Here is a 12,579-nt window from a genome sequence, read left to right as displayed (position 1 = left end):
TAGAAGTCCCATTCGTCCAAAGCTACAGTCAATGGCCAGCAGAGGAAAAAAGACTATATGGGGGGGGGGGGTATATGGGCCAGAATCTTTTCCTCTTTTCTGGACTGGAGGGTCCTTACCCCCATCGAACCTGTGCCTCCCAATTCAGGCCACGGACAATTTTCCTAGCATAGGTTGTTCTGGGGTAGGGAATAGATTCTAAAGCCATTTGTATTTACAGCAACTTTTTTTTTCAGACTCCTAAACAATTTCAAATGGAGGTGCAGACCCCTTACACATATCTGCGAACCCCCAGGAGCCCATCAACCACAAGTTGAAAAACACCACAATAGATAGTTGAAACGCAGCCTAGCAATTAGTATCAGAAAGTCATCATCAGCTGGAGGCTATTGAGTGACCTATATGAAATGAATTAGTGCTCTCAACCCAGTTCCTGGTGGACATGCTGTGATGGAGCTGCCAGTAATAACATGAATGCTGTATGTTTGTCAGATTGTTGTTTGCAGCCTTCTTGTAGCCACGTCAGTCCCAGGATATTGGGAGACCAGGTGCGTGAGGTTATCTTTTATTGGAACAACTTCTGTTGGCGAGACAGGCAAGCTTTTGAGCTATGCAGAATTTTTCCTCGGGCTGAGTCTGGCTGTTGTTAAGAAGGGATTATTGTGTGAGTACAAGGAGTTAATTCAAGAAGAGGTTGACAGCGTGTACACAGGAAAGAGGACAATGGTTTCAAATAGCTACCCATTTCCACCCTGAGGGACAGTGCTATAGCCAGTTTCTTTTTGCAGTGCTACCTTGGACACCCCACTGAGCTCACTGGACCTGTTCATCAAGAGTGCAGGCAGGGGGTTGCACAAGGAGGATACAAGTGCAGGAAAATTCGGACAAAGGACTGTTTAGCCTGCCCAAGACTCTGGATGAGAGAGGTGTTTAGAGATCTTTGGTTGCTTTAAAAACCCTTTTCCCTTGTATTGGGCTGTGTTTCTACAGTTCAGATTGAACAATACATTGTTTTGCAACCAGAAGTGCCAAGTCCAGCCAGGAGTACATAATTGGTACATACATTGCTGTCATTCAGCACCAGTCTAGAAGCAGGAGCATCATGGGATTTCACCCTGAGAGAGATGAAAGCAAAAGACCAGAGACCTAAGTGGGTGCCCTAAACCAAAGAAAGGATATTAAGTGCAATTTGCCCTTTCACTGCGAGACTGGCATCCACATAAGGAAAACATGGTCAGCCCTTCCAATACTATTGTCCCTTATGATGACAGATGTCTGTGCCTTGCTCTTTGGTTTCCCAGATGCAGAGAGTGGGCACATTCTCAGGGCAACTTGTTTTATTTTCACACACATACCAGTCTTGGAACAGAGGTGGACAGAAACAACATGCAGGGCAACACCTTCTTTCAGGAGTCTCTGTCCAACATCAGTGTTCAGGGAGTAGGGCTGCCTCAGGAACAGACTAACTAGAGCCCAAGGCAGAGAGCAAATTCTTCTGCTGCTTGCACGAGCTCTACCTCCATGGACCACTGCATTTCCATAGACCCTTGCAACATCAAGATAACAACAACTCCGCATGTCTTGCCAAGACTGGACATTTGCTGGCATACTTAGAAAAAGAACTTGTCAGACTAAGTGTAACTGCACCACATGGTGACATCTACTCTTAACAATATTGCTGTAACTGGCACAGAGGTCAGAGACAACGGAATGGGCTGGGAGACTGAACCCTCTCATTCCTAGATCGAGGCACAATTCTAGGACTGTTCAGAGGAAGCTGGTACTGTTATTGGCCCTCCTGGACCCTGCAGGTCAGATCCCTGACTGGGGCAAATTGATAAAGTCAGTGGTTTGGGAACAATTTTTTAGGGTTACATCCCCTCCCTTGCATCTATCTCATTCCCCTCTGATGGTTGCCAGCTCTTCCTGACTGGATGACATTAGTGGCAACAGTATATGGACTGTATGGTCCAGGAAGCTTGGCAACTCTACCCTCTGGTTGGAGCCCCAGCTGGGGGTAACCGCTGAGCCCTGGGCTGAGGCCAGGAGCAGAGTCCTGGACCAGTGGCAGGACTCCAGGTGGCTGCAGAGCTTCCAGAACCAGTGGCCTGGACACCAGGGCTGGCAGGCTGCAGAGCCTGTGGTGGTGGGGCCAGTGGACAAGGGGACCCTGAGAGCTGGTGGGTAGTGGCAAAGTCAGTGGGGCCGGGAGTAGTGCCCCCTATAAGCTGTGTGCTTGTGCAGTTGCTCCGAGATTCAAATGCTGCTCAGCTGATTAGCAGAGCACTCACAGCTTGATTTGTGTTTCTCCTGGTGGTGCACTGCCGTGTATGCCTTGGTGCACCTACAAAAATGTATTCATGGAAGGAAAAGATTAGAGGGGACCCTAGAGACCTGGCAGGGCTGCCTGGAGGCTGGGATCCGTGGCTGACAAAGCTGTTGGCCGGTCAGCAGGAGGGCCCCTTTAGTGTGGAGAAGGCGGGTGCAAAACTTGGGAGTGCTGCAGAATTCCCTGTACCTATGGATACCTGACGTCAGAGGAGGTGTGCTGATGTACACCATTAGAGGATATGGCCTATTGCATAGATACAGAGGTATTCGGTCTCTTCTACAAAAACTAAATTTGCTTAAAAAAACCTGGGGTAGGGCAAGGATCAGAAATGTGAGGCCCTGAGCTCTTTCTCCTCCAGGACCTTTTCCAAAGTGCATGGATGAAAGAGCAAATGTAATACCAGAATCTGCAGCTAAGCCCAAGAGACTGCTTGGGTTTGAGAAGAGAAGGCACATTGTTACAGCACTTCACCTTACAGCCCTGGGCGGTGTAGATTTTCTGTGTGTGTCTAACTGGCAGTGCAGCTCTAGCAGAAAGCTGCTTTCCTTGCAGTCACAAAGCTGCATTAAGTCCCACGAGTCAGAAATAAATGTATGCTGAGGGGCTTCCAAATGGAGATGAGGGGGTGAGGGAAGAGATCTTGCTTCCCCCACCCTTCCTCATTTAAAACTCTGGCAGCAATGGAGGCGGCTGAACTCTGAACGTGAACAAGTGAGGTGTACACATGGTAAATATCTGTCCCATTCAGTGTAAAGGATCTGATCACTAATGAGAACTTAGCAGGATTCAACCCACATTTTCATTGTAATATTTGTTTAAATATTAATTAAATGTTGTAATTAGAATTAGTTTTTTTTTCTTGGCCAGCTTGCCTTGTTTCTAACTTGGGGCCTGATCCCCACCTCAAGTAGAAAGTCAACCTGGAACCTCTCTTCTTAGTGGGAGCAAGATTAGGCTTTTTGCCTTCTGTCTGGCTTCCCCCTCAGCCTGCCACATTGGATAAAATGCATCCCCCTGTCACTGGCCAACTCTGGTACCGAGACAAGCATGAAGAACTAAAGTCATGTCTGTGGGAAAACGGTGCATCAGATTGATTGGGCTGTTGCTAAATAGTTGGTTGTTCTTAGGCTCTGACTTTCCTAGACCCAGCAGTAATATAGCCTGCTATGGCTGGAATGTCCTTTGGAGTTTATACAGCAAATCCTCCAGACACAGCTTAGCCAAGAAGAAATACCTCTGGTCAGCTGGGCTGGAGATGTAGAGAATCCATCTGGTTTTCTTCTCCTATTCCACTGCCTCCCACATCTGGAAATATGTGCCTGAGTTTAAGCAGATGGTGTGGGATTATGAAAGGAGATTCCTAAGCAAATTCTATGTGAGGTCCTTCTTCTCCCCAGTGTCCTGCCTTTTACAGCTGACTTGAGGGTTTTAATTCGGGGAACTTTTCAGGTTTGGAGAATCTCAATTGTGCCCAGCAGAGATGCAGAGCTACATGTACTCTCTTTTCCACATCTTAGCTGGCCTTCCTGTGTGCTGTGCTTATTTTTTTTTTTTTTAAGCATCTGATTTCCGAGTGGCTCAGCAATTAGTCACTGAAAATGTTCCATTACCCAAAGACACGCTCAGTGTCATACTTATAAATAAATAAAAGCCTCAGATACTGCAGAGTGATCTTGGGTCCTTCCAACCGTGTGGCTTTGGGGGAAACAACCACTGCAGTCCAGGGTATCAGGTGATCACAGTGCCACTTCTCTCCAAAGCTGTGCAGCCAGGGGTGTTGCATCAGGAGGGGTGGAACGTGGGAATGGCCTGTGCATCACAGTACAGTGATTAGTTCGTGCCTGAATGAACTGATTGCTAGTTGCAGCTTTATGGCCCTCCAAATTTTAATGCAGACTATGACAGAAAACTGAGGGTGGGGTCTCCTAGGCACAGCAGGAGCTATGTTTGTTAGTTAATGCAGACTCTGATCTAAGGGTGTGTCTAGACTACTGAGTTTTGTCGACAAAAGTGGACTTTTGTGACAAAACTATACCTGCGTCTACACTACCGCTGAGTTCTGTCGACATAACGTCGACAGAACTCAGCAGTTTTGTCGACGCTGGTAAACCTCATTTTACGAGGCATAACACCTTCTGTCGAGAGAGTTCTGTCGACAGAAGGTGTTATTGCCTGTAGGGTTGCGTCTAGACTACAGGGCTTTGTCGACAAAGCAGCTTGCTTTGTCGACAAAACTGAATGTGTCTAGACGCTCTATGTCGACAAGTTTTGTCGACAGTATCTGTCGACAAAACTTCCCTCGACAAAACCCTGTAGTCTAGACGTACCCTCAGACTCTGATCTGTTCTGGAGTGGCCTAGTGGATAAGGCATTTGGGTGTGGGGTATTCAAGTTCCATCCTCCCTCCCCCGGCGCCCACTCAGGTAGTCACTGGGGGGGGCCAACACCAGTTCCCCAGGGATGGAGCAGGCTCTGGCATTAGGAAGGCAGGATAAGGCATGCCCTGAAAGGAGGGAGGTGGGATGGGGTCTGGATAAGGGATGTCTGGGTCCACAGCAATATATAGGGCAGTGATAGGCAACATCAGCTAATGAATGGGCCATGCGAGTGGCCCTTCATGTCAGTGGGCCTCTCTCTGGGAAAAGGGAAGCTGGGAGAGAATGACCAGGGAGTCCACTGGGGGAGCTGCAGGTCTCTAAGGAGCAGGGAGAGCAAAAAGGGAGTTTGGGAGGTGAAGGAACCCTACACGGCAAGTAGAAAGAGCGGGTGGATCCAGTGTCAATTTAGTTTGAATTCAATTTATTTTGAGTGTGTGTGTTGTTTTTTAATGCAAATGCTATTTTAATGAATGGAAAAAGGCTCCCTTTATTCTCTCCAGGTTGCATTTCCTAATTCCAGCTGATCCTTATGCGCTGGAGCTCTCTCAGCCCGGACATTCCATGGAGCACGAGGTCACTTCAACCACATCATTTTTCCAGCTGCTGGGGAAAGGCTCATAGTTCTCTGGGACTTAATTATCCATACACTCTTGTGTTATCAATTTCTTAGTCACAAAAACACCTGTCCTAATATGCCTTTCCCCAGCCCATCTAAAATGATGCTGTATCTAAATTGAGCTCATACTATGTGTATCCTTTTATGGAATATTGTTTGTGTTAAGACCATTTTAAAGGAAAAATTGCTGGAATTGGAGAGGCACAATCCAGAAATCAGTAGCATTGTTTTGTCAGCATTGCTCTTTTCTTTTAAAAAAACAAACAAACACTAAGGCATCTCCAGAAACATAGGAATGAAACAGTCCAATTAGATCCTCTGATCCATCTCACTTCTGGTGTTGGACTTTACAAGTTGTCAGGTTTCATGGCTGGAAATTGAAGCTATACCTCTGGGGGGGACGGTGACTTTAGCACAGCACCTTAGACCATCCTGCAAGGAAACCAGCTAAATGCATCAGATCTATTTTGTCTGTGTGTGAAGTACACACGTGCTACAAGCTCCATTGGGGTAGAGACTGAATCTTCTGATACATTGGCATCCCATGGCACCTGGTTGATAATTAGAGTGGTTCAGAAAGAAAATGATCTATTTTTGACAGAAAATCCCCCCATCATTTCAGTCACATTTGTAAAGTACTGAGGGCATCAGAGGCCATGGAGGAAAAGAAGAAGGTAGCTAGAACAGCAATGGTTTACACTACATGCTTATTGGCACAGAAGTAGTTAATAAACATAAGCATCACAGAGCTCCTAGTTAAGCTGCCCGTTGCTTAGCAAACAGTTTTGGGTATAAATTTAATAAATATTTGATGACATTGCTAAATCGTGATGAAATCCCAGCAACCAACTGGTTCATCCAGCTTCCTCCTCACGCTTTAGCCCTCCCAGACCTTGCCCAAATAACTGGGTCTCCTAGAATATCCCTTTATAATCTCACTCTCTGCCAAGCACTGCCTTTTCTTCTGGACCCTTGGGCAGTTAGCATTCTGATCCTATTAGTAATGCATAACACCTAATATTCCCCCCCCATCCTGTCACTTCCTAAAAACTAACAGCACCATGATCAGCACATTGTCATTGAAGATTTTACCATATGTTATTAGGCTGTAGCATAAAGGCTGTAATAGCAGCGTCCTTATTGAAGAGCTTTGTGCATCATGCAGATTAATTACTGTTGTAATTACCCTGCAGTACCATTTCATTGATTTCAATTAAAGGCCTCTCTGATTCCCCTTCAGAGTTAGTTTACGTCTAAATATTGTGTCTAGCCCTCACTTTCATGGGAGACTACAAACCCTTCAAATGAACATTGATTTCTTCCATCCCATAAAAACCGAAGGCTGGATTCTGATCTCAGTTAAGTGGATGTAAACCTGGCATCAGTGAAGTTACTTTAGGATTTACACCAGCACGATGGAGATGTGAATCTGGCCTGCTTTAGAAATGCTGACTCATGAAACTGAGGCCAATTACAAGGCTAAAGTAAACAAACTCCTCATTGTTCTAAGCTTTTTATATTAATTCTTTAATTTGCATCACTGTTCCATAGCAGGGCCTCCATCCCTTAAGTGCTATGGGAAGAAATCTCCAATAAAGGAAATCTTGGATATTCAATAACCCATAGTGTTTATTCAGTTGTTTAGTCTGGGCCATCCCTGTCCCAGTTTAGTTCACTCATCATACTTTGTGAAACAGGGTCTGCTTTCCAGCAATATTTCTCTTCCATCAGCTGAGAAAGCAGAGTTGGAAACTGACTGGGAATGCTCCCTATCTTCTTCGTTGTTAATTCTTCAGCCCCTACCCTTCAGCTCAAGTTGTGAAAACTTTAGTTTACAACACAACCTACAGAAGTTATGGCTGACAGTAGCAATACAGATGCATCTGGACAATCCTATCACCTATTTATTTGCAGTTAACTATTAAACACCGAAATCTATGCATAGAATATAAACAATTACATAGGTGACTTTATTTTAGTTTAATTGGTTTTCATCAATAATAGCTTGCCAGTTAAGTTCACTGGATCTATGCTATGAAATGGAGAGCAGTTTTCCCAGATATTTATTTACTGAAGTTTGACCCAGCATACGAAGATAAGAGAAAAAAAAAAGCCCTGAAACACTAAATGCCACTAACCATATTCACCCCAGTCTTTAGGAGGAACACTGCATGTAATAAATGCAAATATCCAGGTGGAATTATGAACACAGACTATTGTTTAAAACAAAATTACAGAACTGAAGTTAGATTTCTCTTAAAAAAATAAAACAAAACCGTTTGCAGTTTCTTCCCCTCCCAGTCCTCTCCTGCCTATGAAGCAGATAAGTAAAATCTTCAAAAGCCTCTGCATGGCTAAGGAGCCCAAGTCCCATTGTATGTAGGCTCCTAAATCTTGCAGGAACTTTTGGAAAATTTGCCATATGTCCTCAATTTACTGCATGTCATTTCTGATTTTTGTTTGAACTGCCTTTCCTGCCTCTCTCTAAATTAGACTGTTTAAGCCTTAGATTAGATACTCCAAGTTTTATAACTTTCTGGTCTGGATTCAGCCCTTGCCAGGTTGAGACCAGTATAACTCCACTGTAGTGTATGGAGTTCCACTAGATTTGACATCCCTGCCTACTGAGCAGTATTTGACTCACTTTAGCCAAGGTTTGAACTTTACATTGGCTCTTCTCATGAGCTATTAAGCAACCCAGCTATGATTACATTTAGCGTTCCTAACAGAGCCTGGTATCTTACAGGCACCAGAGTTGATGAGAGATCAAAACAAGAGCAGACCATTTTTTCCTATAGAACGAGGGTTTGCTTCCCCCCTCCTTCCCCTCTCTGCAGCATGTCCGCAGGCTGCACTTCACAAAGGTCCCCCCGGCTCGGGTGTGGGTTCACACCTTTCCTTACCCTGCTCCAGGTCCTGCTGATCGTACCAGGGCTCCTCTTCCTCACTTGGAAACTCCTCCATCCTGTCAGCGCTCAGCATTTAGCACCCGCCGCCCAGAAGGACACGCAGCATTCAAAACCAGCCAAGCAAACAAAAAACTCCACAGCCGGGAGCCCACGAGAGGCTGGGGGCACGGAGGGGCTACTGCTGCAGCGGGAGCGTTAAGGACTAACGGGAGAGGGGGGTGCACTCTAGTGGATCAAGGCTCCGCTTGCAGAGGCGGGCCGGGGCCGGGGGCCAGGCTGCAGGGCTGAGATTGGCCAGTACTGTCCGCTGATGCAGAACTGAGGCTGGGACAATGCAGCTGTCCTGGGGACTGTGCGGCTACTGCTGGTACCAGGCTCCAAGTGCGCGCTCCGCTCTTGCATCACCTCGCTCTGTCTCCATCTGCCCTTGGAAGGGGGGGGACCAAAGGGGGCGGGGGGTTGAGACGTGGCAGGCGTCCCTTTCCTTCCCCCTCTGCTCCCGGTCCGACTGTCCGGAGGGGCGGCTCTGGATGGATTAACTAGGAGCCTGGAGACTGCAGGGGTGGTGGGTGGCTTTTTTTTTTTTTTTTTTTGACCGGGATATCTGAGTGATGCACAAAAGAAAGAGGAACCTTCCCAGGCAGCTAGTTCCTGTTCCTGCAGCTCGGTGGAGACCTCTAGCCTGGTACTGCTGCATGAAAACCAGGCGAAAAGCGGAGAGGAGGGGAGGGGGGGGGGGGGTGTCTCTTCCAATTCCACCCCAAGCCCCGCACGTTCATCAGAGGAATTTCAGCTGCAGTGTAGCGAGGCGGATCTGAGGCGTGCCAAGCCCCCCCGCCTGCGAGATACCCGGAGCAGGGGCCGAGCCCGGAATCGTGCCAAGCAGGCGACGCGGGACTATGCCCATTAGGGACAGGGGGGTTGGCTCCAGCTGGCGGTGTGTTTTGCAGGCAGTGGGACGCGTGTGCTGCAAGGGAAGGGAAAGCGCCGGGCTCTCTTGGGCTGCGGGGCTTCTCCCCAGCGGAGGGAAGGGCGTTTGACTCGACACGCCGCCAACCAGGCTCCTGCCCGGGACAGACCGGGCCACTGGCAGCAGCTGTGGTGGCTGCAAGACGTGGCACGAGGAAGAGGCGTGCTACGGGTTGCTGCCGGCCGGGCGCTTCCCGGCGGAGGCAGCACCCGTTAGCCAGCAAGTAGGTCACAGCTGACATCCAAGTCAATAGGCAAACGCCTCCCCGTGGGCCAGGGACCTGGGGCTCTGCAAAGCGGCTCTAGAGCGGAGGAGCGCGCACCCCGGTGGGGGTGCAAACCCAGGGCAGCGCGCACCCCTAGCAGGCAGGCAGGGAAAGGGGAAAGCTGGTGGCCGCAAGGCACCGAGCTGGCACTTAGGAGCCTTAAGAAACAACACACAGTCCTGCAGCACCTCAGAGGCCAGCAAACCATGTGGTGTAGGGGTCTCCAACCTTTTAAAGCACAAGACCACTTGTTCAATTTAAGCCCATCCAGGAGCCACCTCAAACCTAAATACCCTTGGCCCACCGCCTCTCCCACCCCTTTTTCAAGGCCCTGCTCCACTCTTCCCCTTCTCCAAGGCCTCACCCTGCTCACTCTCTGGAAACTGGGCAGAAGAGTGGAGGGAAGATGACATCTTGACATCAGCACTCCCCTCTTCTGCTTCCCCTCCCATGCATAGCAAGCAGGAGGCTCTTGGGGGCAGCTCCAAGGCAAAGAGCAGGAGGTGCACAGCAGTGGGAGAGGAGGCAGCTGAAGTGCTGGCACTTAATGGCCTCTTGGCCAGACCAGTCTGGATCACCTGTCAAAGGCTCCAAGATCTAGCAATAGATTCAGATCTACTGATTGATGACCACTGATGCAGGTGGTATCACGAGCTTTTCTTGGGCACAATCCACTTCTAGACTGGGATTCAGTTCCCAGCTGTTCACAGACTTCCTGGTTGACTTTAGGCAGAGCCCTGCAAATCTGCAGATACCCACCCTGTATTTGTGGATGTGGATAAATATCCACGGGCCATGTCTGCAGATCAGCTGCAGATGCAGATACAGACTTGATATCTGCACAGGGCTGTAACTTTGGGCAAGTCATTTGGTGCCACTTTCCTCCCAGTAAATTGGGTAGACTCCTACTTCCTTCCTTCCACCCTTTGTCTATTTAGACAAATTGTGTGCTCTATGGTCAGGGACACTCTCCTAATGTGTGTATTACAAAACACCTCTCAGGGGTGGTCTAGAGATAATACTTGGCTCTGCCATGAGTGCCTGGGATAGGGCTAGGTGACCTCTAAAGGTCCCTTCCAGTCCGATGTTTCTATGATTCTATGTACAGTGCCTAATAAATGGGACTCCAGTCACTGGCAGAGCCTCTAGGTTATTCTAAATAATTAATTACTGAGGGCACACATTTTGTAAATGTGTCCCCATTCCCCACTTTCCTCCATATCCCTTTTGTTCCCTTATGGCTCATATTTCCCCTTCCCACCCCATTCTCACCCTGTCATCCCCGTATTTTTCCATATACCAGAAGTTCTCTGTGCCCCCATTCCCTCCATTTTAGAGATCCCCATTATCCCCCATGCTGTGTGATTCTGTGTGTTCCCCCATTCCCCAATGCTCTCCTTCTCCCCATAGCAGGGTTCCCATATTCTCAATATGTCTGTATCCCCTTCTCCCTACCTCCCCATATCAGGGCCCTCCATTCCCTGCCACCCCCATGCCAGGGTATCTGTGTGCCCCCCCCCATTCCATCACCATTATTATTTCTCTTCTTTCTGGGGGATAAATCATTCAGGGTGTCAACATGTTTAACTCTTTTGGGAGGATGGGCAAAGATGAGATGCAGTCCTGTTATCCTGAAAAGTGTTAATTGGGGCCATCAACCCATTCTTTAATCTACAGACAATTACAGAGGTGCTTGAAACTGTGGCTTGGCTAAGCAGATGGCAGGGGCATTATGTGTCCCCTGTCATGCCTACCACTTTTCTGATTTTACCCCAAATCAGTAGGATTCTGTCCAACAATGCCAGAACATTCCCTGCAATTATGGAATTGATTGGGTGCAGTATCCAAAGGTTATTAGGATGTTACATCTAGGGAGAAATGCTGTCAAGTTGAGTGAGCCCCCAATCCTTCCCCAACATTAACTATTAATTAATTATTAATTATTATTATTGTATTAACAGCAAGCCAGAAGTTGTAAACTAGCCCTTACCCTCAACTCCACACACCCCAGACTTTCTTACATTCCCCCATTAGTTAGTTTTCCAGCTCTTCGCCTTGTCTACCACCTCAGTGTGAGTGACCCTCCTCTTGCACATCCTCTGCATGAGAAATCCATGTAAATTATACTTCTTTATCACTTACACACATTATATGATAAGCTTCCACCCAAACTCATTCAAACCATCACATATGGCTTTGCTGTATTTGGCTTGGTGACTTTTATTGGAGTTGCACCCACTTCCCTCAGGCTTTTTATTTTCTGTGGGTGTCTGTTGCTTTCTGTTTTCTCTCTGAAGTGTGTGCAGACCTCTGAGAAGTGGGCCTGGCACTGCTCACCTGGCCTGCTTGAGTCTGGATCAGTTGCTTCTGGAAAGAACAAATAGGCTGTGTCTAGACTGGCCAGTTTTTCCGGAAAATCAGCCGCTTTTCTGGAAAAACTTGCCAGCTGTCTACACTGGCCACTTGAATTTCCGCAAAAGCACTGACTTCCTACTGTAAGAAATCAGTGCTTTTTGCGGAAATACTATGCTGCTCCCATTCGGGCAAAAGTCTTTTTCCAAAAGACTTTTGCGCAAAAGGACCAGTGTAGACAGCAGAGATTTCTTTTCCGCAAAAAAGCCCCGATTGCGAAAATGGCGATCGGGGCTTTTTTGCGGAAAAGCGCGTCTAGATTGGCCACGGACGCTTTTCCGCAAAAAGTACTTTTGCGGAAAAGCGTCCTGCCAATCTAGACGCTCTTTTCTGAAAATGCTTTTAACGGAAAACTTTTCCGTTAAAAGCATTTCCAGAAAATCATGCCAGTCTAGATGTAGCCATGTACTACAGCCAGGGATAGCGTTCTCCATTCTGTCTTACAGTCTTCATAGAATCATGACATGGGGCAACTAGTGAGAGAGGACGTGGGGGGGCGGAGAAGAGGGACCAGCTTGGCCACATGACTGCCTCCCCCCCCAGCCTGGGGTAGGACCAGGGAAATGCCTCTCTTCTCCGACTCTGATCCCTACCAGCCCCACTCTGCCTTCTCCCTTCCTCTTTCCCTTGTACCATCAGTAGGAGCCCAACCCCCACCCCCACACTCTCTGGCAGAGGCAGAGAAAGCAGAGCAATG

At 47.8% G+C, this 12,579-nt stretch overlaps 1 protein-coding gene across 1 annotated transcript in view; it reads right to left on the bottom strand.

The window, feature by feature from the left end:
- CDR2L (cerebellar degeneration related protein 2 like) overlaps positions 1–8,842 on the bottom strand; it is a 34,530-nt gene extending 25,688 nt beyond the window's left edge. Inside the window, exon 1 of the mRNA XM_006136407.5 lies at positions 8,230–8,842. Coding sequence (XP_006136469.2) covers positions 8,230–8,308 — 79 coding nt within the window. The 5' untranslated portion in view covers positions 8,309–8,842. The remainder of the gene's footprint in view (positions 1–8,229) is intronic.
- Between the last annotated feature and the right edge of the window lie 3,737 nt (positions 8,843–12,579).

Source organism: Pelodiscus sinensis, chromosome 20, assembly GCF_052426305.1.
Source record: "Pelodiscus sinensis isolate ZL-2025 chromosome 20, ASM5242630v1, whole genome shotgun sequence".
Classification (NCBI taxonomy): Eukaryota; Metazoa; Chordata; order Testudines; family Trionychidae; genus Pelodiscus; species Pelodiscus sinensis.
The sequence above is the reverse complement of the archived record's forward strand: the minus strand, read 5'-3'. Positions and strand labels throughout refer to the sequence as shown.